Source organism: Bison bison, unplaced genomic scaffold (assembly GCF_000754665.1).
Source record: "Bison bison bison isolate TAMUID 2011002044 unplaced genomic scaffold, Bison_UMD1.0 scf7180017864530, whole genome shotgun sequence".
Lineage (NCBI taxonomy): Eukaryota > Metazoa > Chordata > Mammalia > Artiodactyla > Bovidae > Bison > Bison bison.
In genome coordinates this window covers 7,895,321-7,923,315 of record NW_011495080.1, presented here as the reverse complement: position 1 = coordinate 7,923,315, position 27,995 = coordinate 7,895,321, and the positions used below count along the sequence as shown (strand labels likewise).

General features: G+C 46.3%; 1 protein-coding gene across 1 annotated transcript in view; it reads left to right on the top strand.

The window, feature by feature from the left end:
- STRIP2 (striatin interacting protein 2) overlaps positions 1-27,995 on the top strand; it is a 53,373-nt gene that overhangs the window by 4,518 nt on the left and 20,860 nt on the right. Inside the window, exons 3-19 of the mRNA XM_010831759.1 lie at positions 4-22; positions 5,064-5,133; positions 8,464-8,538; positions 9,477-9,611; positions 10,929-11,049; positions 12,017-12,085; positions 12,283-12,389; positions 13,077-13,204; positions 14,094-14,297; positions 15,634-15,869; positions 16,122-16,187; positions 16,863-16,926; positions 17,727-17,798; positions 21,136-21,210; positions 21,869-21,966; positions 22,398-22,524; positions 25,012-25,112. Coding sequence (XP_010830061.1) covers positions 4-22; positions 5,064-5,133; positions 8,464-8,538; positions 9,477-9,611; positions 10,929-11,049; positions 12,017-12,085; positions 12,283-12,389; positions 13,077-13,204; positions 14,094-14,297; positions 15,634-15,869; positions 16,122-16,187; positions 16,863-16,926; positions 17,727-17,798; positions 21,136-21,210; positions 21,869-21,966; positions 22,398-22,524; positions 25,012-25,112 — 1,767 coding nt within the window. The remainder of the gene's footprint in view (positions 1-3; positions 23-5,063; positions 5,134-8,463; positions 8,539-9,476; positions 9,612-10,928; positions 11,050-12,016; positions 12,086-12,282; positions 12,390-13,076; positions 13,205-14,093; positions 14,298-15,633; positions 15,870-16,121; positions 16,188-16,862; positions 16,927-17,726; positions 17,799-21,135; positions 21,211-21,868; positions 21,967-22,397; positions 22,525-25,011; positions 25,113-27,995) is intronic.

The following is a 27,995-nucleotide window of genomic DNA, read 5'->3' as shown; positions in this document are numbered from 1 at the left end:
AAGCCAACGGCGGGAGTCGGAGGGGAGGAGCCCGGAGGGCTTTCAGTTAGGGCCGGGAGACACCCGGGGCGGGAAGCGGTGGCTAAGGTGCTTCGGCCGCGTCCCCCGGCGCGCCCTGAGCCGCTCCGCAAAGCGGGCACCTGCGGGGCCAACCGCAGCCTGAATTCCCGGCTTTGCAGCCCCTGACCCTCTCCGCCCGTCTCCTCGTGCGGGTCGGGGGCTTCCCGGCCCTCTAGCCTTCCCTTTGGGGGCGCGAAGATAGAGCGTGATATCCAGTGTCCCAGATACTTTCAGTTATTTATCTCGCTTCATCGCTGTAGCCCCGTGAAGTGGGAATTCGTCAAGCTGGTTTACAGCGGAGGGAACAGGCGCGGGGTGGGGAAGGGACTGTCCTGAGGGGTGGGAAGCCCGATCCCCGCCGCAGTGAAGAGGGGCTGGTGTGGTGGGGGGGCCGCCACCCTCCCACTCCGAGGCTACCCGCGCCGATCAGAGGAGCCGCGGGACTTCGGCCCTTCCCGTTACCCCCGTGTGCTGGCTGGCCCTGGAAGGAGCGCTTTCCATGGGATCAGTGCCCCTTCCTCGTAAGGGTTATAATGAGACAGGAGTCAGGCGGGTCAGTTCCAGAGCGAGTGAGTGGACCTACTCCAGGATACAGACCAATAGATAGGGGTGTAAATGTTCTCTGTTCTTAAATCCTAACTAGGAGGATGAAAGGAGTGAATTAACATCACCTCTCCAACCCCCTTCATCCAGCCAGTTTCCATCAAGTAGCCAAGAGTAGAACTGGATCTGAGCCGGGAGTCGGAACAGACCACAAGATGTCAGACGTCAAAGGGTCTGTAGAAACCAGACCCAGGCCTGGTTTCAGCCCTGGCTTTTACAGAAGTGGGAGACAGTAGCAGCTTGCCCAAGATCATACATACGGCACAGTGGCCAGGAGTACCAGGCTTTGGGGTCAGTCAGACCAGGTTTTTGAGGGTTTGAATCCCAGCCCTGCCATCTACTCTCCATTTGACTTCTGTCAAATTGCCAACCTCTGAGCTCCAGTTTCCTCTTCTGTAAAATGAGGTTAATACTACCTACCTCAGAAGGTTATGATAAAGTCAAAATGAGATAAATGGATGTGAAATGTTTAATTTAGTGCAGGCACAGTGCATGTAGTTGGTTAGCACATAGTAGCCCTTAGTACTATGTTTTCATCATCAAGGGACAGAACTGGTACTAGAAGCCTGGTCTTAGGCATCCCAGTCAACGGTTTACCATTTGAATTATATTTCAGTTCCAACGGGATTTCACAAATACTTTCTATTTCGATACTGACAAGCATCCATTTTTTAGAAGAGAGAAGTGGAATTGGTAGAAAGACTGGCCCGAAGTCACACCACCTTTCAGAGGCAGAGTTCAGCCATCCTGCCATACTAGATCAAGGTTTTATGCATCGTGTGGTCTCCCTCCCTGCCTCAGCATGAATCTGGTCTTTAGGGTACCCTGTGCCTCCTTCCCCTACAGAGACCTTGTTCTTGTTCAGATGGCTTTTTGGAGGTGAGGTGAGGCGAGGCATGGGGAGGTGAGTCTTTCATTAATTCAACAATTATTGAGTCCTCTCTATATGCCCAGCACCGTTTTAGGTGCTAGAGGTACAGCAATATACAAGATAAGGTCTTTGCCCTGTGGAGCTAACATTTCTTGTGGAGGCAGAGAGACAGACAATGTGGGAGTGAGTAAAACATTTTCAGAATGATATGTTCTATGATGAATTAAAATTCCTCTTGAACCAGGAGGCCCTTCCCTACTTATCAAGTCTTCCTTCTGGAAAAGGCTCTGATAGTACTTTACTCTTGCCGGGGTGTTCAGTTTCCAGAGCCTCAGCTTTCCACCTGCACTGCTGTTTGCCTCCTGATTGTCTGCAGGTGCACTTTTCATGTGGTGGTCAATAACTAGTGATCCTCTCCATCCTAGCTCATTGCCTCCCCAAAGGCTGGCCGGAAATATGAGCTTTCCTTCACCTCCCGCTGCAGCAGAAGAGCCGCGCTTACCTGTCAGTGTATCCCCTGTAGCCGCAAAACCCGGGGACCACACTCTGCTTGACTCTCAGAAAGAATGACCATCTGCTTCTCCTTCCTTCCCTCCTTTCGCATACCTGTGGAAGACAGTCCTGGGGAAGATGATTTTCTTTACTCTCTACAGCTTTAAGAATTACCTGAAGAGAATTACTGTTGGCACAAGAGAGCCTCGTACATCACTGTGTTTATAGGGGCACCATTGACCTACCCTTTCCCAGTGGCTTAGTGTATAGATATCCTAACCTTAAAAGGAAGCTAGAGAATGATTGTTTGCTTCATAAAAAGATTCTTAACCTAACCAAAGGATTCACTTCAGGCCTTTTACAACCAGATTCCTTGGTTTAATTGGGTCCCAAAGACCTTGACAAAGTTTAACTGGTTTGTAGAAAAATGAGGAAAATTCAAGACACTGAAGTAAGTTTTCCATAAAATGTAATTCAATACATTAAATTTAAAGATGCATGTAATTTAAAACGATGTTTTTTTCAAACTGTAAGGAGTTGAGACCTGTGAGTTGAGACCAATTTTTTTTTTTAAAGAAATAGATAAATAGGAAATACTAGTGTATCACATATAGTAGTGGTAAATATTTTGTTAATCTTTTGTTCCAGTTTTGTGTGTTTTGAGACGTGATGTAAAATTTACTTCTGCTTTGACGTATAGTCAAAAAAGCTTGAAAACATTGCTTTTAATGACACGTGCTGATATTTTGACCTTTCCATTTTTGGGGTATTAAACTTTTTTTAAAAATACATATATGTATTTTAAGAGATTTTTTAAAGTTTCTGCTTAGCAAAATAAAACATCAAAAATTTTATGTCATTCCCCACTGTCTACCTTTTTTTTTTTCTTATTGGTCTCTGTAATACAGAAGCTTGGAACTCTTTGCTATAGCAGATTTAAACACAAATCGCCTTGTTAGAAGTGTAAGTTGACAAAGTGATTTTGGAAAACAACTTGACATGTACAAAGAACCATACAAATATTAAGAAAGTTTGATGCATTAATTCCCTTTATAAGAATCTATCCTTAGAGAAGATCATAAATATGAAAAAATGTATGCATGTATTATGGTTACATGTAAAGAAAAATAAAAACAAATGTTCAACAATAGAGGATTGATTAAGTAAGCCAGTAGAAATCTGTCCACTTAACTGCTTATTTATTTATTTTTAATTAATTCCTTTTGATTTTTAGCCGTGCCATGTGGCTTGCAGGATCTCAGTTCCCTGACCAGGAATTGAACCTGAATGGTGACAATGAAAGTGCTGAATCCTAACCACTAGGCTATCAGGAAACTCCTCAGTTTTCTGTTTAAAGGGAAAGTTATAATAATATGAGAAAAATGCCTTTATAATATTAAAATTGTAAGCAGAATAAGTAAAATTCTAAGTAGAGTAGCCATCTACATAGTGCTACCAAGTTCTGGCTGGTGTGCTAACTGCTTTTCCTGTATTAATTCATTTTAGTTCTTACAATAACCCTATGAATTATCCTTGTTTTACAGATGAGAAAACTAAATGTCATTTTCCAACAATTGCCTGATACCAATTCAGTTCTGACAGTAACTGTAGTTAGCACAGAGCCCACACGTTAAGGGGTCAAATGGGGATCCCACAGTGGGATCCCCAAACCACCTGCACTTCTCCTTCAGTTCAGTTCAGTTCAGTCGCTCAGTCATGTCCGACTCTGTGCAGCCCCATGGACTGCAGCCTACCAGGCTCCTCCGTCCATGGGATTTTCCAGGCAAGAGTACTTCAGGGGTCACCATGACTGTCCCTCTCAGGTTGCTAAAGCAACTCACAGAACTCAGAAAAGTGCTATGTTTATGCCTACAATTTTATTATAAAGGGTACAACTCAGGAACAATGTAATGAAGAGAGGCATAGGATAAGGTGTGGAGGTGGACTGGTATGGAATTTCCATGCCCTCTCTGGTGCATTACCCTCCTAGCACACTGGTGTGCCCAAATCACATTGTTTCAGGGTTTTTATATGAAGTTTGGTTACCTAGGCCTGGTTAGTTAAGCCATTGGCCACTTAATTAAACTCAGTCTCCAGTCTTTTCCCCTCTTTGGAGCCCCTTTTTTGAAACTCTCACTGTGAGTCACCTCGTTAGTATAAACTCAAGTGTGGTTGACAGGGATGAATAATAGACACTCCCATCACTCAAAAAATTCCAAAGGTTTTAGGAGCTCTGTACCAGGGAGTAGGGTGAGGGGGCAAAGATCAAGGATATCTTTATACCACACTGAGGTACAAAGAGCTTAAGTAACTTGTTCAAGATCACATAATATATAACAGTGTATGTGACAAGAGGTGAGATTCAACGTTTTAAAAATTCATGTCTGTTAATATATTGGTAGGCAATACCCCGAAATGTTTAAAGAGATTAGGAGGGAGGATTATATTAAAAATACTTTTTAAATGGGACTATAGATTTATACATATGTCATAGGCAATCTAGCCTTTAATACAGTTTGAAGTAGAAATGCTACCTTATTTGACAATCCTAAAATTGCAGAATATTGGAGCCGAAGGACCTCTTTTTATAGATGAGGAACTGTGATCCAGAGAATGATCTCCAAATCATACAATGGGTTAATGACAGAGAGCTGAAGTCAGAATCCAATTTACCTCTTTGGTTTTCATCTGTCTTGTCTTTCTAGAGATCAGCTAGATGTTCTTCAGTTCTGTGTTTATGTAGATCAGATATGGGCACAGATTGTAGCTTTCATATCTGTTCATGATCCTGGGCCTTTGCCCAGAGTTTCTGATTCTGTATAGGAATCTTCAGCCCAACCCTGCACTGAGTGAGCTTTTGCTTTGGCTTGGGGTGGGGGTGGGGGTTATTTCCTGGCTGAAAGGCCCAGATGGGGCTCTTCTAGTTGTCTTCTTGATCTAACCTTGGCCTCCAAGAGAGGAAGAAGATGAAATGAGGGTATAAGCTCCTTTTGGTCAACCCTGTTCCCAAGTTACCACAAAGATTTCTCCATTACAGGGCTCTGTGGACTGCCCCACCCTGGAATTTGAGTATGGAGATGCAGATGGGCACGCAGCAGAGTTGTCAGGTAGGAGGTAGATGGGTCTCTGTAGAGTGGAGGGGTGGCCAGGAGGAGAGCAAAGATGCCTGTGACGTCCCCTGGCAGCTTGTCTGTTCTCAGCAAGTGGCTGTAGAACAAAGTCTGTTCTCCACATTCCCATTTCTCTCCAGCCTCCAGTGGTAAATCTCTCTTTGTTTGCTTTCACATTTCTTTCTGTGAGTGCTTCTTGGCTGTGTATGGTATTCTCCATTCTTCATTCTGTCACTCTTTTCTGCTCACCCTTCTTTATTTTCTTTTGGTACACTTTCAAATCTGTTTTCTCTCCACTGTCTCCACATTTCTCCTTTCTTTGTCTTCCTGTGTTCACCCCGTCTCTGTGTGCCCCCTTCTTTCTGCCACCCTCTCCATTTCTTTCCCTTTCCATCTCTTTGTCCTTTTCTACCTCCATCTCGCCCCCTTCGTCTAATACCTGCCTCTTACTAAAGTCTCAGCAATGTCTAAAGAAAATCTCTATAGACAACTGGCCAGCGGAGCAAGGCTGGACATGTCACCTGTATCCATCATAGTGGAGTTCTGGTTTGATGTTTCTGAGCTGGAGTGAAGTGATCACATTCTTCTTTCAATGCTGGGCTGCTTCTCTCTGCCTGGATTTTTAGCTTAAGCTAAATGTGATCTCCTTGCGTTCAGGGCCTCCATGTTACACATGCTATAAATGCCAGTTATTAATAAACAAGCTTTGTGTAGAAATGGTGTGAATGTTAAATATTCTGTCACATGGAAGTGACACTTTAAGACATGCTTTTTCAGAGAAAAGAGACTTTCAAAAAGTTCTTTGAATAAGCATAGGGAACAAATTTTGTGATGAGTGACAGAAATAGAGAGCTAAGTTTAATAACCAACAACATCAAAGGATTAGAATCCAGAATATGAATGCACAGAGAGAGAGAGAAATCCAATAGAGACAATAGATAAATGGTCAAAGAATATGAATAGGAATTCACAGAATAGAAAACCATATGGTCAAATAAATACATGAAAAGATACTCAGTTATGTTAGGAAATAGGGAAAAGCAAAATGATGAGGTATTATTCAGCAATCATCAGGGACTTCCCTGGTGGTCCGGTGACTAAGACTCCGAGTTCCCAATGCAGGGGACCCAGGTTTGCTCCCTGGTCAGGGAACTAGATCCCACATGCCACAATTAAGACTTGGCACAGCAAAAAAAAATAAAATAATAATCAGATGCAAAATTTAAAAGTCTGGGGATGGTGAGGTGCAGAGAAGTGACTACTTTTTATACATTTTATACATTGCTTGGCTTGCAGGAACAGAGTATAAAATTGGAAAGCAGTTTTGGTCATATCTAGCAAAGTTGAATTCACACATATTATGACCCAACAACTCTGGTACACTTTAAAAGAAACTCTTGAGCCCAAGAAAACACTTAAAGGGATGTTTATTGTCATCATTGGGAACAACTGAAAACAACTTAGGGGAATGGGTAAACTGTAGTGTATCAATATATTAGCTACTGTATAGTCATTAAAATAATTGATCTGTATTAGTATGCTTCAGTGTCAAAAAATATTAGAAATATGTTGAGGGGTAGAAGAAACAGTGGCAAAATAATTTATACATGCATCCAAAATACTGCTTAAATACCAATGCTGATCCATGTTGATATATGGCAAAAACCATCACAATATTGTAAAGTAAGTATCCTCTAGCTTAAAAAGAAAGCATTGTTATGAGAGTAAACAACTAGAAACAAGGGGGAAAAAACTGCTTAAACACCCAAGTTTAAAGATGTTTCTAGACGTCTGCTTGCACACTTGATTGAGAACCGTGTCAGTTAAATGAAGGGATCTGTTCATCACACTGCTTTTCATGTAAAATCTTGAAAAACTTAATAAAAAATACTAAGGAAAAATAAAAACACTCCTAAGTAAAAATAATTCATACTATATGATACCACTTGGATAAAAGCTTTAAAAACAGAACAATGTCATGTGTTGTTGACAGGCATGTACACATATCCTAAAAGTATAAAAATAGGCATGTGAAGCATACACACCAGTTTCGTCATAGTGGTTATCTCTAGAGAGGGAAATAAGACCAGGGAGGAAGAAGGGGCTTTAGATGTCTGAAACAGATATGACAAGTTTTAACACTTGTTTAATCTGAAAAGATAAACACAGCGTCTCTTATGCATTCTATATTTACCTGTAGTGTACGAAAGTTCATGATCTGAAATTTAAAAATAAGACAAAAGCAAAGGTCAGTACCTAAGAGCCTTTCTCCCTTTTTTTGAGTGGGTTTGTGCCCTACTTAAAAATATAAATCTACACTACTCACTAATGACTGAAGAATTTCACAATCAGAGCTGAGATTTGCTTCTGGTCACTCTAGGACTCTGGAACTCAGAATGCAAAAGCCCTGGCTCCCAGACAAGGTATTTCTTGACCAGTAAGACAGCTGGCTGGAACATAAGTGAATGTCTCTTGCTTTGTGAATTATCTGTGACCTAGTTAAATTTCCAGCCAGATCTTAGGGAACAGAGTTTTGAGGAAGCACCTTTTGACTTAATCACTACTACTTCATCCTCTGTAAGACAAGAGTACTGATGAAATATTCTGATGTAAGCGTGTATAGGTAGGAAAGGGTGTTTTTCTTTTTTTCTCAAAAGCTCTCTGCATTTTGTATTGAGAGGCTATTGTCAGCAAAGATTTTCACTAGATTTTCCTGGGCACAGGCGGCCCTTTGACAATTAAAGCTGCTTGTACAAGGTTTGATGCTGTTTCTGCCCAGGTGGCCGTGGGCAGGAATGTAAACTTCTATACCTTTCAAGGAAACTCCACAGGGAGAGAATGAACTGGCTCCAACCCCAAAGAGCCCTCTAATATTTTCATCCTCTCCAGCCCTCACCCTGGCTCCTTGAATAGCACAAGGATCTGGCATCTAAATTTCAGGAGTTGTATTGTCCGCTTTTTCCCTAGAGACAAGATAGTTCCAGTCTAGCTTGACAAGCAGAAAAGGATGCAGCCCTAAGAAACAGGAATGATGACTTTAAACCTTCTCTGTCCCAGCTCTCCTCCTGGCCCTCAGCAAATGTCGAAGGCTGCCTTCTCTGCCGTAGCAGCCAGCTGGCAGGAGGAGGACAGGTTTGATGCTTTAATCACCCAGGGACACAAGTGGCTATTTTTAACCTCCGAAAAGGAGGAAGCTGGCTCTGGATTGAATTGGACACAGGAACGTGTTGGAAGCTTTAGCTCTTTCATGCCACTGTCTCCATCCCAGGCCCCTTCTGTAAAGATCTGCTAAATGTTTATAATTCTGTCCTATCTTTCCTGCCACAGAATTGTACAGCTACACCGAAAACCCAGAATTTACCACTAACAGGAGGTGCTTTGAAGAGGATTTCAAGACCCAAGGTGATCCCAGATCCTTATTCATTGAGATCTGCTTTTTCTGTACGTGAAATCCCAGGCTGATCTAGAAAAAGCCTAAAATAAAGTATGATCCTTCTTTCTCCTCTCCACAACCATATAATTTCTCTATTCCTTCTTGCATATGGGTTTTCTGTATCAAGTAGAGAAGTCACAGAGTGGAAGCAAGAGAAGCCTGAGCTGGGGCCTTTCCTGATGTCAAAGGGGTGAGGACGTGGGGCTGGACTGCTATCCTGTTACCTGGTAACCCTGTGCCCGGCCTGGCCTTTGACCTTAGCGTTCAACCCATCTCCACTCTGCCTCACTCCCAACACCATCAGGAGTAATAATTTCATGTGCCCACACTGTGACCCACTCAGACCTCCATTTCCTTACTTGGTCAGTGTCAGTTCAGTGTTCAGCTCAGCACATGTGTGGTGAGTATCCAGTTTGTGCCAGAGATGCAGGAGGCAGGGGTAGAGGTAAATTTACAGTATCTTCAAAGAAATTATAGTTAGATAGCAGAGGGGAAATGTATACATCATAGAACTAGCTGAGGCCAAGAGGAAAATGAGTAGTGTCATTAGAAAAGTAAAAAGTATCATGGGCAAAGCTTCTGGCTGGAGCATTAGTGGAAAAGAGGTGATTCTGTACTGAACTTGTAACGATGTATAGGAATTGGATATGTAGGGAGACAGAGGGAAGTCCTTGAGGAAAGACAGAAAGATAGAGGGGGTGTGGAGGAAGACAAGGCTATAGAGTGGGTTCAGGCAAGAACATTTGGTTTCTTTTTCCATTCCTTATTCTTTGTCAGCTCAGTAAAGCTTTTGAAGAGAAGAATTTGTTGAAGGGGGCTGGCATCAGAGGTGCACACACTCTCAGAAGCCTTTCCAAGAAGGAGAGGCAACAGCTGACACTGCATCTGTATGGCCTTCTGTCCTCAGTGCAGGGTGAGGAGTGGCTGGAGTTGGAGGAAGATGCCCAGAAGGCCTATGTGATGGGACTCCTAGACCGGCTGGAGGTGGTCAGTAGGGAACGGAGACTGAAGGTGGCCCGAGCTGTCCTCTACCTGGCCCAAGGTGAGCAGCCATCTTTGCCAACTTGAGAGGGGTGGAGACTTGGGAGAGAGATGGTGTCATCAGGGCTAGGAGGACGCAAGTCATGCTGGGAAAGCCAGGTCCCTGCCTCTCGAGGACAGTCGTGTCGTGTGCTAGGAGTAGACTTGTACTTACGTGAAGAGGAGATAGTGGTAGATCCTGCTCTGGATCCCTTGGAATCAACCTTTTTCTTTCCAGGCACGCCAGGATTTCTTACAGCGTTCTTTTTTTCCTTAACCCGGGCTATAATCGTTTATAGAGAGGGTCATTGTGGTCAGAGCTGACAGTGTACCACCACCCGCTGAGCTTTCTTTCTCCAGGTGTGGCCTGGCTCTGAGGCGGGATGCCGCCAATTTACACATTGTTTCTCACTGGCGTTTACATGGTCCAAGCCAACACAACAGCAGGAGAGGATGCTGTGAGTGATTTGTCACTGAGATGATCAGAGCTCGGTGAGATTAATTGATGAAAGCTTCCCAGAAGGCACCTGTGAGCCAGGTGCTGGAAAGAGAAATGAGATAGCTTAGCTGAAGTAGTAAAAGAAAGCCCTGAGATCATAAATAACAGGGCTGTTGGCAGAACCAACTATTTAGAAGCTTTAAAAAAAAAAAAAAAAACTGTAAAAAAAAAAAAATCGTAACTGGAGAGGAAAGAAAGGTATCTGGCGAAGGAAAAACTGTAGCAAACAAGGCAGTGCCCAGCCCTCTGTCTTGGGTCTGGTGCCTTGGCCACGTTCCAGCTGCCAGTCGCTTCATCTTTTTGCCCGAGGGCTTTCCATGCAGCCCACAGAAGTACTGGGGGACTCATGTGCTCCCCTTATCCAGTGCATTCCTCAGCACCTGCCAGGAGTTAGTGGGGGAACAGCCCGACTGCCTCAGCCCTCTTGGGTGGGATGATTCCAAGTTGTTTGTTTTATACTGTTCTCCAGAGCTTCTCCTCACTTGGGATTGAGTTCTTGCTGCCTTCTCTTCCCTATGTCACTCCCCCACTTCTCTACTGATAACTCCTGGGATCAACTCCCAAATAAACTACTTGCACCTGAATCCTTGTCTCTGGACTTCCTTCTCAGGGAACTCACTTAAGACAGCCCAGCTGTGAGCACATTGGACCTCACCCTGCAGACTGCTTCTCCTCTCCCCTGCCTCATTCTGGGAAGTTCTGGGCAGCTCCTGCCCTACCTTTGTCCACCTAATTGTTGGGTAGAGTGTTAGAAGACAGTCTCAAGATTATGGGGCAAGGTGGAAAGAACAGGGATAACGCCCTCCCCCTCACCCTCTGTGGCCCTGTCTGGTCCTTTAGGCACTTTTGGGGAATGTGACTCAGAGGTCGATGTGCTCCACTGGTCCAGGTACAACTGCTTCCTGCTCTATCAGATGGGGACCTTCTCGGCCTTCCTGGAGCTACTCCACATGGAAATCGAGTGAGAAGCCTTCGGGGAGGGCTGGCCACCCCCTTTCTTGAAGGTTGCCTCATGTCCTCAGCGGGTTCCGTCACTGTAGAGCCTTCTTTTTTCACATTTCAGTCCAGAGCCCACTGACAGTTCCCCTCCACCAGCCCTGCCCTCTGGTAGTCTGTCCTCCTCCCTGAGGTTCGGCTCATCAGCAGCTTCTACCCTGTGTACAGCTTCAGTACTGGGCTTCAGGGGCCTGTCCTGTGTTGCTTTTTCATTCAGACACCTTCTCAGCTCAGCCTCCCTCCGGAATCCATGAAGAAAACTGTTCTCCCTGAGAACATGACACAGAGGGACGGGACCAGTTCCCATGGCTGTGCCCAGTTCTTTCCCCCATGGTTATAGCTTCAAAGGTGGCCTTATCTACTGCTCCCACTCTAGTGACCCCCTCATGTTGACTCCCTGGTGGCTCAGACAGTAAAAATAAAATCCACCTACAATGCAGGAGACCCAGGTTAGATCCCTGGGTCAGGAAGACCCCTGGAGAAGGAAATGGGCCTGCTCCAGTGTTCTTGCCTGGGAAATCTCATGGACAGAGGAGTCTGGTGGGCTACAGTCCATTGGGTCGCAAAGAGTCAGACATGACTGAGCAACTAAGACTTCGTATTTGTCTCACCCTATCACTCAGATGTTTTAGATGGGGTTAATTCTGTTTATTATTCACCAAGCATTGTTTTGTGTGTAGCACAGTGCTAGACACGGTGGGGATTTTAAGACAAGTGAATATCATAGACCCTACCCTTTCTCGTCTTCACTGTAGATAAGGATTTGCTGAGATAGCAGGAAGAATTCTATGGGCTTCTCTACCTTAAACCAATTTCTTTAGCTACATGGACAGGGAATGGCAGGTACTTATGTTTGTGCATGTGGTAAGAGCGGAATACAGGGAGTAAAGAGGCCTAATAGGTCCCTGTTTTCTCCCTCGTCCCTGTGGCAGCAACAGCCAGGCCTGTAGCAGTGCTCTTCGGAAGCCAGCCATCTCCATTGCTGACAGCACAGAACTCAGGTGAGTAGGGCTGCCCACGGGATTGGAACAGGGGATCATTAGCAATGGGTAACCTTTGCCCAGATTTCAGATGCTCCCAGACCTCTAGAAGTTCCTAATTCCGCTGGACTGGACCCCCACAGAAACCATGCCTGAGGTCTCAGACCACAGATTGGAAACTGCCATGGGAACCTCTTGTGACCCTTCTGTAACCTCAGGGTGCTGCTGAGTGTCCTGTACCTAATGGTGGAAAATATCCGCCTGGAGCGAGAGACAGACTCCTGTGGGTGGAGGACAGCCCGGGAGACCTTCCGCACTGAATTGAGTAAGAAGTGGCACGCAAGGAGCCTAGGGCGGACGGGAAGCATAGCATCTGCTCACGACGGACAGACAAGTTTTCTTTTGTTGTCTTCTTCTTTTTAAGAATTAACATCCCTTCTTTTAGGACAGAGATTCTATGTGGCAGGTGTGACGGCCTGGCTTGAATGCCTCTCTGTCTCTGAGCTAGGCCCACTCATATATCTTCTCTGTATTTTGGTTTTCTTTATTCCTATAAGTGGGAATTCATCCCTCTCCCCTTCCATTACAAATCCCACATGAAAAAATGAGGTGCCTTACCTTGAAAATATAAGTTGGTGTTGCCCTCAGTCAGGGATGAGATATGAAGGCCTTTGAGATTTTAAAAAATACATTTATTGATGTGGGAAGGTGAATTGTGATCTACAAAATGTTTGAGTTCCTCAGCCAGAAAGCATCTTTATTACTGTTAACTTCTAGTTTGACATCCACCCCCAAGCATTTTACCTCCACGACCTCTCTTATCCTGCCCTTGGCAGGGGAGGGCGGGGATTCCCCAAAGGGGCTCTCTAAGTCTCCTTCTAAGAACCAAGTCCTCAAATTCTTTGCAAGGAGGTGAGTGCCTTCCTCAATGTGTCCAGAAGCAGAGTTACAGGAACTGGATTTCAGCGGCTTCATCTTCATTTTCTCACTTGCCTCTCTCCATACTTCCCAGGCTTCTCCACGCATAATCAGGAGCCTTTTGCCCTTCTGCTTTTCTCTATGGTCACCAAGTTCTGCAGTGGCCTGGCTCCCCACTTCCCCATAAAGAAGGTCCTGCTTCTGCTCTGGAAAGTAGTCATGGTGAGTGGCTGATTCTCTCCCTCTCCCGTCTCATCAGACAGGCAGTGCCTTCTGCCACCACAGTTTTTTCTGGTCTGATTCCAGGAGGCTGGAGCTAGGCAGAATAACAGGGCAGCTGTTAGCCAGTGGAGGGGCAATAGGGCTGTCCTGGAGAAATCAGAGGTTCTGTTTCAGGGCAGGTTACATTTTTCTATTGGACTGATGGGAGATGCCACTTTTCGAGGTAGGGTGTTATTGCGCCTCTCCCTGATAGAGCTAATGTTTTGTGGAAAGAACACTGGCTGAGAGGTGGGAGATCTGACCTCTGTTGATATTGAGGAACCTTGGGCAATGCTCTGTGTCTCAGTTTCTCTAGCTATAAAATATAGGGTTTAGTGTCTGCTCTCCGTCCAGATAGAGGATTTGCTTTCATAAAAGGAAGTCCTTGTAAGTGTATGGTTGCAGTTTTGTTACTAATTATTCAACCCGGTTCCTCCTCTTTGGCTCCCACCCCACAGAACTGGCTGAACAACCTACCCTCCAGGGCAGGCCTTGAGTGATTCTAGGGGTGTATAGTATCTAGATGTATTCCTTAAAAGGGGGTACATTTTCCTGTTTTTATCCCCCAGTGGAGGCCTTCAGTAGTCCCTTTCCTAATTTCTGGGGATGTTTCCAGCCCTGGGTCAGTAAATAATACTTTATCCTGACCCCTGAGCTCTAAGGGATAGTAGCCACCTCTGAGACTGGGCCCAGTCACCACATTCTTTTTGCCTTCTCCTATTGTATTAATTCCTAATTGAGGGGGTCTTGGGAACTGGAGGTTGTGACTCTTCTCTCTGTCCACACTTCCCTGACCTTGCTTTCTGACTTCCTTCCTCTCTTCTCTGCCCCTTTCCTGTTCAAATCTCAGTTTACCCTCGGTGGATTTGAGCATCTGCAGGCTCTCAAAGTACAGAAGCGGGCAGAACTGGGCCTGCCTCCACTGGCGGAGGACAGTATCCAGGTGGTGAAGAGCATGCGGGCTGCCTCCCCGCCCTCCTACACCCTCGACCTGGGGGAGTCTCAGCTGGCACCTCCACCCTCCAAACTGCGAGGCCGCCGTGGTTCTCGAAGGGTATGGACTAAAGCAGACAGTGGTGTTGTGATACTGGCTGGCCAAAAGTTGAGATTCTAAGCAGCTCTGGATATGTTAGGAAAGAGCAGCAAATGACTCTGCTGTCCTACCCCTGACCAGCCCTGTGACCAACCTGAAATCATGGAGACTATAATTTGGCTTCTGTCCCCAAGCCCTGATGGGGCCCTGGCTGTCAGTATGTCACACTGTGATATCACTCATAGATTCACGTCTTACTAAGGATCATTGACCTAGACCTCAGTGCCTGGGGAGGGCAATGGCACCCCACTCCAGTACTCTTGCCTGGAGAATCCCAGGGACTGGGGAGTCTGGTGGGCTGCTGTCTATGGGGTCACACAGAGTCGGACACGACTGAAGTGACTTAGCAGCAGCAGCAGCCTGGAGTTCCCTAGTGTGCCAAACAACAGTTGGGGTATAATCCTGGCCATAGGTACCTGGTAGAGGCACTTTATCATTTTCTTCTCAGTAAGAAGTTTTACTCTGAGCCAGCCAGAGGCTTACATTTAAAGATGACTGGTTAGGGTTCTAGATAGTCTGCGTCCCTAGAAGGGTCACAGGTACAACTTGCACTGAGACCTGACCATGCTCCCAAGAACCCGCCTGCCTGATCTACCTGACTTCACCAACTACAGCTGACGGGTCCAGACAGTCACACTCAGTAATCTAGTCTACATTATCTGCAGTGTGATATTTTTTTAACCTTTATTTTTTGTTTTACAAAGTAATGCTTACTCATTATAGAAAATTTAGAACAAATATAAAAATGTGAAAAGGGAGGAAAAAAAAGTCACCCACAATCTTAACAACCAGAAGCAGTCACTGTTAACTTTTTGGCCTATTTCTGTCCAGTCTTTTTTGTCTTTCTGTGACAAGATTTAAAATTCCAAACTCGATTCCCTCTGCCTAGCAGCAAGCTCCCATTCTCCTCTTCCTCAGTCAGCCAGCTGGTGTATGCTCACAGAAGGCAAATTAATTGAATGTTCACCTAAGCAGAGCATAATTAGGAAGGAAAGTGCAGGCAAAAAAAAAAGCATCAGTGCTTTCTGAAACCTAAGTGTGACTCTGGGATTATCTGTGCTCTGCCTCCCAGCCATTTGTGTGCTTGCTTGAGAGAGCTGCCTGTCCTGGAATTGGGCCTGGTGGGGACAGTAGGGTTGAGATGGGAAGAGAAAGTTCTCACTAGGGGTGGGTTCTTACTCCATGTTCCCTGAAGTCAGCGGCCTGGGGGTAGTGGGTAGCCTCAGACAAGGATGCCCAGACTGAGATTTCTGGACACCTTCCCTCTCTCCTTCTACCCACCCTCCTCGCCCCCCAGCAACTCCTTACTAAGCAGGACAGCTTGGACATCTACAACGAAAGAGATCTCTTTAAGACTGAGGAACCAGCCACAGAGGAGGAAGAGGAATCTGCCAGCGATGGAGAACGCACTTTGGATGGAGAGTTAGACCTGCTAGAGCAGGACCCTCTAGTACCCCCTCCACCCTCACAGGCACTCCTCTCTGCTGAACGGGTGGCCTTTCCCAAGGGCCTACCCTGGGCCCCAAAGGTCAGGTAGGTTTGATAACACCAGGGACCCCGGGCTTCAGGGTTCTAGTCACTGGAGGCTGAGGGCGGAGTGGTCTGTGTACTCAAGGCTCAGTAAGCTGGGCTGTGAGTTAGAACTCCTGGGTGGGGAGTTCCTTTATTGGCTTCCCTTCCTGTTCTAGTTTTCCATCTGGAGGGGTGGGAGCCCAGTAAGGTTCTCTCTCTCAAGGTTTGCTATTCTTCCCTTCTCTGGGATTTGTCTGTCCACCATCCTCTCAGACAGAAGGACATTGAGCACTTCTTGGAGATGAGTAGGAACAAGTTCATCGGATTCACTCTGGGGCAGTAAGTGACTGGATGGTCAGAACTGGCTATATAGAGGGGTTCTTAGGGGCCAGAAGAGTGGGTGGCTTAGAATGAGAAATGTTGCCTAATCATGGTGATACAACCCAGAGCCTTGGGCAGCTCCCAGTGACTGCTTTGGGTTCTTGCCATCTAGTTTTTTCCTTCCAGTTTCCTAGAACTTTTATGTTCTCAGCCAGGTATAGGATGTTGATCGAGTCATTTCCCTATGGGAATCAATTTCCTCATCAGAGTGTTATGAGATGGTTCCTACAGGCTCTTTCCTAGAGAATTCTGTGAAGAAGCAACATGGTGGGAACAGATCTAGTCTTTCGCCATCTCCCTACCCTTGTGAATCCCCACTGGTCACTACAAAACCTCAGAACCCATTCTTACTGCTGTTTTGCTGTCAAAAGTGTTGTTGGGCAACATGCCCTTTTAAATAGGAACCTACTCCCAGACAAAGTGAGTCCCCACTAGACTGTACAGAAACCCTAAGTTACAGAGACTCTTCTCTGTACCATTGTTCTTTTTGTGTCCTGAAGCAATAATGAGGGACCTGGTAACTTGCAGAGAAAGATCCAGGCAACCAGATGGTGAAAGTGGCCTGGTCCACGTGACTCCAGGAGTATCGGTAGTTCTCTGTACTTCTGACCTTTATGTATCTTGTGTTCACAGGGATACAGATACTTTGGTTGGATTACCTAGGCCCATCCACGAGAGTGTGAAGACCCTCAAGCAGGTGAGCAGGTTGGGCTGTCAGTCTTCAGAGATAGGGACTCATCAATACAAATTGGATGACCCCCAGTAGGGTCCTGGGTCCTGGGTAGGGCTCTTCCACTAGACATGTTCTGAACTTGTTATTCTGTATTTCCTCTGCAAGGGTTTTGGCCAAACAGATTAAAAAAAAATCAGGTCTCTCCCTACCTATTCAGTGTCCTACATTTAGATGGATGAAAAAGTTATCCTTTCTTCTCTCATTGCTTTTCCCTCCTCCCACCCTACTCTCCCTCTTCCCACTTATCACTTCCTTTCCTCTCACTTCTCGCTCCTTAGAGGCTCAGTAGCTTCCGCAGGCCCAGGATCAAGTAGCAGTCTGCTTTGTATCCGGAGAGTGTGTGAGGACGAGGAAGAGTAGTGTATTCCCTGCACAGACCTTGAGCCCAGCCTCACCTCTCCATCATCACTCCGTTCACACATGCACACACATACAGGCATCTGCAGCAGAGCTCTCAGAGCAGTGGTCCTAGGCCTGGGCTTGTTCTTTTCTTCCCCTTGCACTTTGGTTGAAGGTAGATGCTAAAGTATTTGCTGCCCATCCAATGTGGAAATATGAAATAAATAAAAATACTGTATTAAAGAACTTTGCTGATGTTCATGATGCAAAGGTGAGTAAGACTCCTGCCTTCAAACAGTGCATGGTTTATTTGAGGTGACAGACCCATAAATAGGGCACTTCCTCGTCATTGGGGAGGTTAAGCAAGAGGCTGGTACACATGTGATCAAGGCCCTCAGCCCCTTGTTGACATCTTGTGTTCCCAGCACAAGTACGTCTCCATCGCAGATGTTCAGATCAAGAATGAGGAGGAGCTGGAGAAGTGCCCGATGTCTTTGGTAAGTCCAGGGAAAGCCTGCACAGGGGCAAGTCTCGGCAGTGCTGTCAGAGAACTTGTGTGCTTGCTGTGGGACTCTTACTGCATGCTAGCAAGCACGGTCTCTACTTTCACAATAAGGTTGGAGAAAAACAATAGTAATTAAGAAACAAAGATTTTCAGAGAAGGCAATGGCAACCCACTCCAGTACTCTTGCCTGGAAAATCCCATGGACGAAAGAGCCTGGTGGGCTGCAGTCCATGGGGTTGCTAAGAGTCGGGCACGACTGAGCGACTTCACTTTGACTTTTCACTTTCATGCATTGGAGAAGGAAATGGCAACCCACTCCAGTGTTCTTGCCTGGAGAATCCCAGGGACAGTGAGCCTGGTGGGCTGCCGTCTATGGGGTCCACAGAGTCAGACACGACTGAAGCGACTTAGCAGCAGCAGCAGCAGCAGATACAGTTAAGAAAATTAACATAGAATCACATACCATGTAGTAGACTACTTTAGCTTGGGCAGTCAGGGTATGTAGACCTCTGAGAAGTGACAGTTATCCAAGATCTGAGGTGCAAGAAGGAGCTGGCCATAAGAACATCAAGGCGAAAAGCATTCCAAGCAGAGAGAACAGCCTTATTAACAAGGTGAGAGCAAGCTAAGTGTTAGAAGTAGTGAATGAAGACTGTTATGGCTGGAGCACGGGAATGAGGGTTGTATGAGACAGAGTCAGAGAGGTGGTCTGGGGCCACTTTACACAGGACATTTAAGCAAAGATAGGGAGCTTGAAGTTGATTGACATGACAAAGGGAAGCCTTCAGAGATTTTAAACAGGAGTGACATGATCTGATTTATCTTTTTAAAAAATCTTTGGCTACTTTGTAAAGGCTTGACGAGGAAAGAGTTGAAGCAGGGAGTTTTGGAAACTAAAAATGATCAAGATGAGAGATGATGGTATTTTAGACCAAGGTAGTAATTGTGGTACATGCTGCAGTCCATGGGGTCGCAAAGAGTCTGACGCGACTTAACGTCTGAACAACAACAAATTGTGGAGATAGAAGGGGATGAATTGGGGTTATATTTTGGAGGTATAGCTGACAAGAGTTGCAGTTCCATTGGATGTGGATACAGAGACATAAAGGGCAATCAAGAATAAGTACTTGATTATTTGGACTTCTCTGGTGGTCCAGTGGTTAAGACTCCACGCTTCCACTGCATAGGGCACAGGTTCAATCCCAGCTGGGGAAGTTCTGCATGTTGCCTCAGTGCAGCCAAAAAAAATAAGAGTAACTACAGTTTGTCAAGATGAGGAGTTCTGTTTTCTTTTTTTAAAATGTGTTTTCCCCTATTTTTCTTTTATTTTTCCAACACTGCACGGGTTTCAGGATCTTGGTTCCCCAACCAGGGATTGAACCCAGGCCCATAGCAGTGAAAGTACAAGAGTACTAACCACTGGATTGCCAGGGAATTCCCAGGAGTTCTGTTTTATCAACGGTTCTATTTGGGTTGTACTGAGTTTTAGATGTCTACCCATGTAGAGCAGCCAAGCAATTAGATATATAGGCCTAGAGTTCTAGGAGAGAGGACTGACTAAGAGAAATAAATTTGGAAACTGTTTGCTCATGGACGGTGTTAAAAGCTTGGAACTTGCTGAGGTAACCTGAGGAGGAAGGAGAGAGAGAAGAGGATGGGACCCAGCACCAAGCGCTGGGGCACACCAGTGTGTTGAGGATGGGATGAGCCAGGAAAGGAGCCAGGAAAGAGGAGTAAGAAAAACACCCAGTGAGAGGGTAGGAAATCCAGGAGAGTATGATGCCACAGAAGCTAAGAAAAGAAAGCCTTTCAAGAAGAAGGAGGTGATCAGCTGTGTCAAATGCTGCTGACAAATGGAGCTTGATAAGACTTGAGGTACCCATTGGCTTTGGCAACGTAGAAATGACTGGTGACCTTGATAAGAGCAATCTCAAGGGAAGTGGTGGGACTGGAAGCCAAGTTGGAGTGTATTGAAAAAGGAATGTAAAGAAAGGAGGTGGGCTTAGTCAACATAGACAAACCACATAGAAATTTTGTTGTGAAAAGGAAGGTAGAAATGGGGTGGTAGCTGAAGGAGAATGTGGGGTCAGGGGAATGTTTTATAGTGTTATTGGAGGAGATACTAGAGTATGTTTATGTCCTAAGAGGGATGATCCAGGAGAAAGACAATTACAGAACCGAAGCACTCAACAAAACGAAAGTGTGTGAGCACCAGTGGCAGATGGCCTTTGATAGGAGTACCCGGTTCATCCTTCATGGCACATGGGAAGGTAGAGACTCTGGTAGATTTGGTGTTGAGAAGATGAGGCTGTGCCTATCTGATTGCTTCTGTTTTGTCCGTTAACTTAGAAGTAGGGTCAGCAACTGTTGAGGGGCTGTGGGTTGAGGGTGTTGGTTGGAAGAGAGGGGAGAATGTATGAAATAGGCCTTTTATAAAGCAGAATATAAACATGCAGGGTCGCCAGGACGTTAAGACTTGTGTACATTTAAGCAGCAGCAGCGTTGTGTGGGATAGAAGGGGTCTGGCTATCCCTCTACCTCAGGGTCTCATGGTGGTGACCCTTGTCCCGTCACAGGGTGACGGGAGGAAGACGGACTGCACTGGCCAAAGGTGACAGTGGCCTGAGTAGCCTCTTGAGCACTAGAGGCCCCTGTCTCCCCACTCTGATAAAGGACTTAAATGGGGTCATCACAAGGACAGAGTTGTGCGTAAGGAGCTGGTCCGAAAGCAGGGCTGTCGTAGAGGGTAATGGAGAAGGAAAGAAAGTAGCGTCCACCTAAACTCTTCCCTGCTCACTGTTTCTGCAGGCCTTTATTAACCCTTTCTGTGCAGTCATCCACCTCTCCTCCCTGGCTTCAGAGCCTCCCCAAGCTTTCAGATGGCCTCAGATTGACACCAGAGGAAGTGCCTCTGTGTGGGGTGTCAGTTCCAGTGTCCCAGGCATACCTGTGGCCTGAGTTAAGCCCATTATATACAGCAAAGCAGTAATATGAGCCAAATCCTCGGTGGGAGTTCTGACTCTGACCTGGAAAGCGATATAGAAAGAACTCTAGATAGATTCCAGATAACGGGACAGCTAAAATCATAGGTTCTCAGGGCTGGAAGAGCGCTCCGAGGTCATCCAGACTAGCTCTCTGATCCTTGAAAGAGGAGATTAGGTCTCAGAGAGGGAAAGGAACTGACCCAAGGTCCTGCAGTGACTCATGAATGCAGCTCGGGTACGAAGCTGACTCCCAGCTCTTGTCCTGCCATCCTCCACAGCCAAGGAAAGATAGATTTTGGTCAACTGGAAAATGGTCTGGGCAAACTGTGTGTTTTCTTGCTGTAGGGGGAAGAGGTGGTACCAGAGACGCCATGTGAAATCCTCTACCAGGGCATGCTGTATAGCCTCCCCCAGTACATGGTAAGGAGACGGCCGGGTCCGGGCTGTGAGAGCTTCTCAGCTGCGAAGAAGAGATGGCGGAGAGCCCTTTTAAGCTGAGCCCTCTGTCACTTGAGTTTGCTTCCTGAGCCTTCAGAATTCTGATCTCCCCTTGGGGCTCCTCCAGAGGAAGGAGGACTTGTCTCTACCTCCAAGTCCTTGTTTGGGAGAGGTGGGGAATGGGGTAGGCTCCATGCAGGATGCACCAGGGGCCTCTCCTGAGTAAGCACCTTAGTCCCTCCGAGGTCCAGGGTGGCCTCTGGTGTCCTAATTGGCCTCAGTCTTCCAGGGGAGAATGCTGATGGTCTGAGGGAAAGGAAGGAAGAGGGTGAGGGGGGTGGATCTTGCCTTTCCCTCCCACCTAATTTCTAGGCATTGCCCCCACTCTCTGCTCCTTCTCTCATCCTCTTTGGAAAGAGCAGTCTTGACGCAGAACAGTCTGTAAGCACATCTCTTCAGGCTCCTTAGCCTCCCAGGCCCGTCAGGACTGGGCACCAGTTTGCCCTTCCGGAAGTAGGGAGCTTTGGTTATTGAGTGAAGAACTTGGAGCAAGGATTTCAAACACTTCTCTTGGAGCTGTTGAGTTGTGGAAGGATAGCCTTGTTGAATGGGGTAGATTTCCTCATTTTCTGCTTCCTAGATTGCTCTGCTTAAGATTCTACTGGCTGCAGCCCCCACCTCCAAAGCTAAGACAGACTCTATCAATATCCTGGCAGACGTCCTGCCTGAGGAGATGCCGTAAGTGCTTCAGTGGGAGCAGCTGCTGAACACTCACTGTCTTGTCTGCAGTCTCTCTCATCCCTGCCTCACCTTGTTAACACTTACGGGGATTGTCTCCAAGGAGATCTCCTCTCTGCCACCAGTGGCCCCTTTCCACTGCAGTGCTCTCAAGCCCAGAACTGAGGGTCTGGAGGGCCACATCATTGCCAGTGACTGGCTGCATGTGTATGTGGGTGGACATTGCTAAGGGACAAGCTTGCCAAAGGCGAGAGAGAGACAGACCTCCAGACAGACTCACAAGTGGGAACTCTGGAGGTTTCCCTAGCACAGCCCAGGTTTCTCAGGTTCTGGCTCACTGGTGTGTACTGTATGTGTCCCAAACACCTGGGTCCTTGTAGGCCTCTCTCGAAGGCCACCTTCTGCACTGACTCTTCCTTTCCCCGTTGCAGCATCACTGTTCTCCAAAGCATGAAGCTGGGCATCGATGTGAACAGGCACAAGGAGATCATTGTAAAGAGCATCTCTGCCCTGCTCCTGCTGCTCCTCAAACACTTCAAACTGAACCACATCTACCAGGTGAGCAGCTCAGAGCACTTCTCCACACCCCTCAGGTGTCCTCCAGGTCCTGCCGCCCAGAGGAAGAACACAAGGGCCTTGGAGTCCAGCAGAGCATCGTTCTCTGTCTTACGGAATCCAGATACGTGTTGCACAAGCTTGGGGCACAAGGTGGGGAATTGTCCTAGAAAGTTGCAAACATCTGTGTCCTTTGAACATTATCCAGGGGTCGTAGGTAGGAATCCCTAGCTTCTTGGGAATATGCCCAGCCAGCTTTGAAGCAATGGAACACAGGACTCAAGCATGCCGCCAAAAGGGGAGCGGGGGGGTGCCAAGCATACTTTTCTGTATGTGAAGCATTCTTCTAACATTTGAGATAGAATTCTATATAAGGCATCCTCTAGCTCATAAGGGCTTTGAAGTTTTATAAAGGATACAGATGTAAAGCAGGCAATTATGGAGTGATAAGTGCTGTGTTACAGGTAAGCATTAGCTGCTATGAAAACACCTAATCCAGCCTGAGGTGGAGAAGCTGTGACTCCTAACCTGAGTCCTACAGAAAACTTGTTAGCCAGGGTGCAGGAGTTGTCAGGGAATGATGGCAGGAAGCATTTAAAGCAGAAAAGCTGATTTGTGAAACTCCTGAGGGCAGAGGGCAAAGTACCTTTGGAAACTAATCAAATGTTTCTGGAGTTCTGCATGGGGTAGAGGGAGACGGGGAGGTCTGGTGGTAACGTGAAGCTGGAGAGGACGGTGGGGAGCAGACAGCAATACCTGTGCTAGCACACGGTTAGTGGGTACTTACACTGTGGCCGGCACTCTAATCGGTTCATCTGGGATCTCATTAAATTCTCTCAACACTGCGACGTGGGTCTTATTTTATTCCACTGAGGCTAAAAGAGGTTAAGAACCTGCTTCCGCATAAGAGCAATGTTTGCCATGCCACGGAGTTTGGACTTGGTGCTGTGGGTGTTGCCAAGACATAGGAGAAGATGGGGGCAGTGAGTGAGTGTTCTCTGTGGTGAGACATGGAGAGGAGGCGGAGCTTCTCATTCTTGCACAGAGGCTCTGCCCCATTCCTCCTGAGAAGTCAGAACCGAGCTTGCTGCTAAAACAGCAGGAGCTCAGTGCAGGGAGGCCCTGCAGAGTCTGTATCCATGGCAGGTTCAACTGTACAACCTGGATATGTATCCACTTTAGTGCATTCAGAGACATCTTGTAGTGTGTTAGGGTACCCCAAGGACACACACTTCTTCTACCAATATTTGCAGAGCAGCAGCAGGGCTGGGAGGAATAGGGAGGGATGAGTGAGAAATAGTGTTCCTAGTAGAAAGAGATCTGCGTGTGTGTGCTTCTGTCTGCTTCTCTTGGTGGGCAGTATGTGGATCCACAGCCAGACGGGTGGGTGGCCTGATGGGCCTTGCCAGTACATGTCAGTGTGTCCTGACAAGGCTACAGACATGTCTCAAACTGAAAGATGTTTCCCATCACTTGACAGTAGGTTTGTATTGGCTCCTGCACCTGAGGCTTTGCAAAATACCCTGATTCAGCTGCCAGGGAGAAGATATTTGAGCAGAAGAGAGAACTGGGCAACACAAGCTGACTCCTCACTTCTAACCACACACCTCGGGAGAGGGCAGCTGAGTGTGCTGCCATGGCTATTTTTTGGTGATCAGGAATCAATAAGAGCTAAGGGATTTAAAACACTGCAGTTCTGTGCTTTTTCAACCAGTTTCTACACTTAGAGTAGTTTAGATTCTGGAGACAAACTGTGTGTGATGCTGTTCAGTGTATCATGGGCAAAAGCCGGATGACACTGCCCCAGGAGGTCTTCCTGGAAGCAAACCCCATCCAAATTCAAGAGAGCGAAGTGGAGCGCTATGTTCTATTGTTTAACCCATCAAAAAGATCTTGGGCTTATTCTTAGTGCATTATTTGTTGACTGAAGGACTCCTGTTGATTCATTAAAATACTGATATTCTAAGTATAGGGGCTAGTCCAGTGAACCAGACCCACCCTGGAGCCCACGCTCCAGTGGTTCATTTGGTTACCACGCACCGTATCCATCCTGACTGAGTGATGCCAACAGTTGCTGGGCTGCACCTGTTCCTGGCATATCCATCACAGTTGAAACTCTGTGAGCCAGAGCTTTGGTATGGGAGGCAACTCCCTTGGGGAGCCTTCCTTTTGCTGTAGAGCTTAGGAACAAATCTCACAGCAGTTCCTTCTGTTTATCTGGAGTGGGATTTTCTTTCTGGCTTGTGTACATTTTGTGCTTTTGGTGAGGCGCTTGCAACATACACGCACTGCAGACTGTCCCCTTCTATGTCGGCTAGGCTGGCTGAAGAGGGCTCTCCCCACATCCCAGACAGGAAGACTGTTAACACAAGTGGACAGTGGACATTCTTAGGAATGGGTATCAGAATTGTACTTGCCTCTTTATTTTTCATATAGACCTTCTATTCTCCCCAAGATAAACTTCCTTTCTGCTTTGATTTTTTACTTCAGTTTGAATATGTATCACAACATTTGGTATTTGCCAACTGCATCCCATTGATCCTGAAGTTCTTCAATCAAAATATCTTGTCCTACATCACTGCCAAAAATGGGTAAGGACTCTGGACAGGTTTATTTCAAAAGGTGTTTGGGGATTGAGAAATTATTTTGTCTCTGAGCCACGTTTCCATTCTCCCTGGTCCTTTCTGTCTTAGAGCTGTCACTGTCAAATTTCGTTTTCTTGAGGTATTACTGGTGGGGTGTATGATTTGGCCTCTTCACAAAGATATTTGTAACTTAATAGTTTTGAAAACTGTAATGCCATAACTCAAAAGAAGCTGCACCGATAAATTTCAGCCCTGTGGATCCTTTCAGAAGGATCCAAAAATGTTATTTTGTGAAGCAGCTGGCTTGTCTGGCCAGCCCTGATTTTAATATAAATCATAAATTGAATTAAATTTGTAAAGGGTTATACAGAATTTGTAATTTAAGGTAAACAATAGACCCTTACTTCGATAGATCAATCTGTAGTTTAAAAACTGCAGTATTTTCACATCCATTATTTCATTTAATCTCCTCATCAGTGCTAAGACATATCACAACAAGTTTTATTCCCATTTCTTCAGTTAGGAAACAAATTCAGAAAGGTTGACTGACTTATAAGGATAGCACACCAGAGAGACCCTTTAAGTAAGCAGAAGAGGCAGGGTTAAAACACAGTTGCTATGGCTTGCTCCAGCCAAGTGGGGACTTGGAGGGTTAACAGAGTAGGCCCTTGTTCCTCAGTTTGCTGCTTACACAAAAACCGGAAGCGTGTTAATCAGTAAAGTTGACCAGAAGTGCTTTACCAGAGGCAAGGTTCCTAAAATAGAAGAAGGCTGACATGACACTTGAGGTGGCTGGAGAGGGGCTAGGAGATGTTGGCCCCACAGTCTGTCAGCACTGCCAGAAACTCCACCCTGGAGAGACAGCCTACTTCTGTGTAGCTTAAAACACACACAGAACCCAAAGTCACAGGACCTGGATTCCTGACCTGGATCTGCCACTTGCTAGCTGTGTCATTTCAAGTGTAAGACACTGTGTTTCTCTGAGCCACAGTATCTTCATCTTTAAAGTGAGAATAATACCTACTCTGACTCTATCATAGACTTTTATAAGCATTAGTTAGGATAAACATACATGAGAGCGCTTTACTTTTCCTGTTTGGAGGAAGCACTAGAGAATGGGTTTATCCTCACTACAAAGAGATTTCTGCCCCTTAAAAATGGCACTTAAGACGTGCTAGTTGCTCACCAGGGAAAACTGAAAGTGTCTGTGAGGCTGGGGAAGGGCCACAGCTTCATGAAGGCACCTGTGTGTGTCAGCTCACACAGAATGGGGATTTGTTAGGAGGAAATGAAGAACCTCAGACAGAGGTGCAGCTCTGGGCCTCAAGGTCAGTCTGTAGCACACAGAACCCAGGGGGCCATGTGCCTCCAATCTGTGGCCACTCGGCCTCTGCACCTCTGCTCCAACTTTTCCTCTCTCACTGACAAATAGTTTTGTCTGCTTCCTAAACCAGAATTTGCCTGCAATGCAGGACACCCAGGTTCAATCCCTGCTTGGGTCGGGACGATGCCCTGGAGAAAGGAATGGCCACCCACTCTAGTATTCTTGCCTGGAAAATCCCATGGACAGAGGAGCCTGGCAAGCCACCTATAGTCCATGGGGTCACAAGAGAGTTGGACACAACTGAGCGACTAAGTGAAATATGTCTAAGCCACTTAGTGAAAATATGCCTGCCTGAGCTAAACATGCTCCTGTACCACTTCAGAGACTGAATTGGCTCTTGATCCCTGTTCCACATGCCCAGGGTTCGAGGTCCACCCTTGGATCAATAACTGTGGCTGAGGAGTGGGGTTCAGGAGCTTGGTGCCCCCGCACTGTGGGCCTAGAAGTAGGGGGCAGACAATCCAATAGGTGCCCTTCGGGTTCCATTTGGAGCTGGAAGAGTGGTAGTACCAAACTGCGCTGTTTGCTGAGGTCAGCCTGGGTACAGGGTTCCTCTTATGCGTTACCTATGAGCTTTACTGTTGCATAATCTCAAGAACTTGAGCGCCTTCTGCTTGCTACTGCAGTTTCGTCATAGCTCTTACAATCTAGATATACTAGAAACCTGGAACTTTATGCCCCCTTAGGGTAGAATTTGGGCTCTGGTAGAATTTAATACAATGAGATTGAAACAAATCCATCTTGGATTCCCCACCCTTATTTCCCGGTTGCCAGTACCTACTTTGCCATGGGGCTTTGTCAGTATAAAGTGGGTAGATAAGTAGATGAGCCAGCCAGGAATCTTTATCCTAATGGAGCAGTGTGAAACTGGCAACCCTGGAGAACCTAGTAGGTACATCCACGGCCCTCTCCTCTCCTGCCCTGATTCCCTTAGGTTATCTTTGGGGGTTTCTTGGACAAAGGTCAACATTTCTAGTCAAATAAATTGTTGCCTTTTGCTTGGATAGAAGTTTTGACTTTGAAATATAGAAGAGGTCCAAGGAGCCCCATATTCCTATTTATATCCTATGCTTTGCCAATGTCGTTTATCCATGTCCAGTTATTCTAACTGGAGTGGTTTGGTGTTTAAAACCTCATGGGAGTAAACTAATTAGCCTTCAATTAAAATAAATAAATTAAAAAAAAAAAAGAACCTCATGAGAGGAAAAAAAAAGGAACTTCCCTGGTGGTTCAGTGATTAGGACTCCACGCTTCCACTGCAGGGGGCACAGGTTTGATCCCTGGGTCAGGGAACTAAGATCCCACATGCCCCTCAGCCTGGCCAAAAAAGTTTTTTTTCTTTTAAAGACAAACCTCATGGAATGTCAGAAGCAGAAAGAGCATTAGAGATTAGATTAGCTAGTCTAAATGCTGCATTGTACCCATGAAAAAGGGAGGAGGAAAGAGCTGTCAGCTGGAGTGGCCGGGGCCCCGTCATCATGCGGTGGTTCCTTCCCCCGCTGACT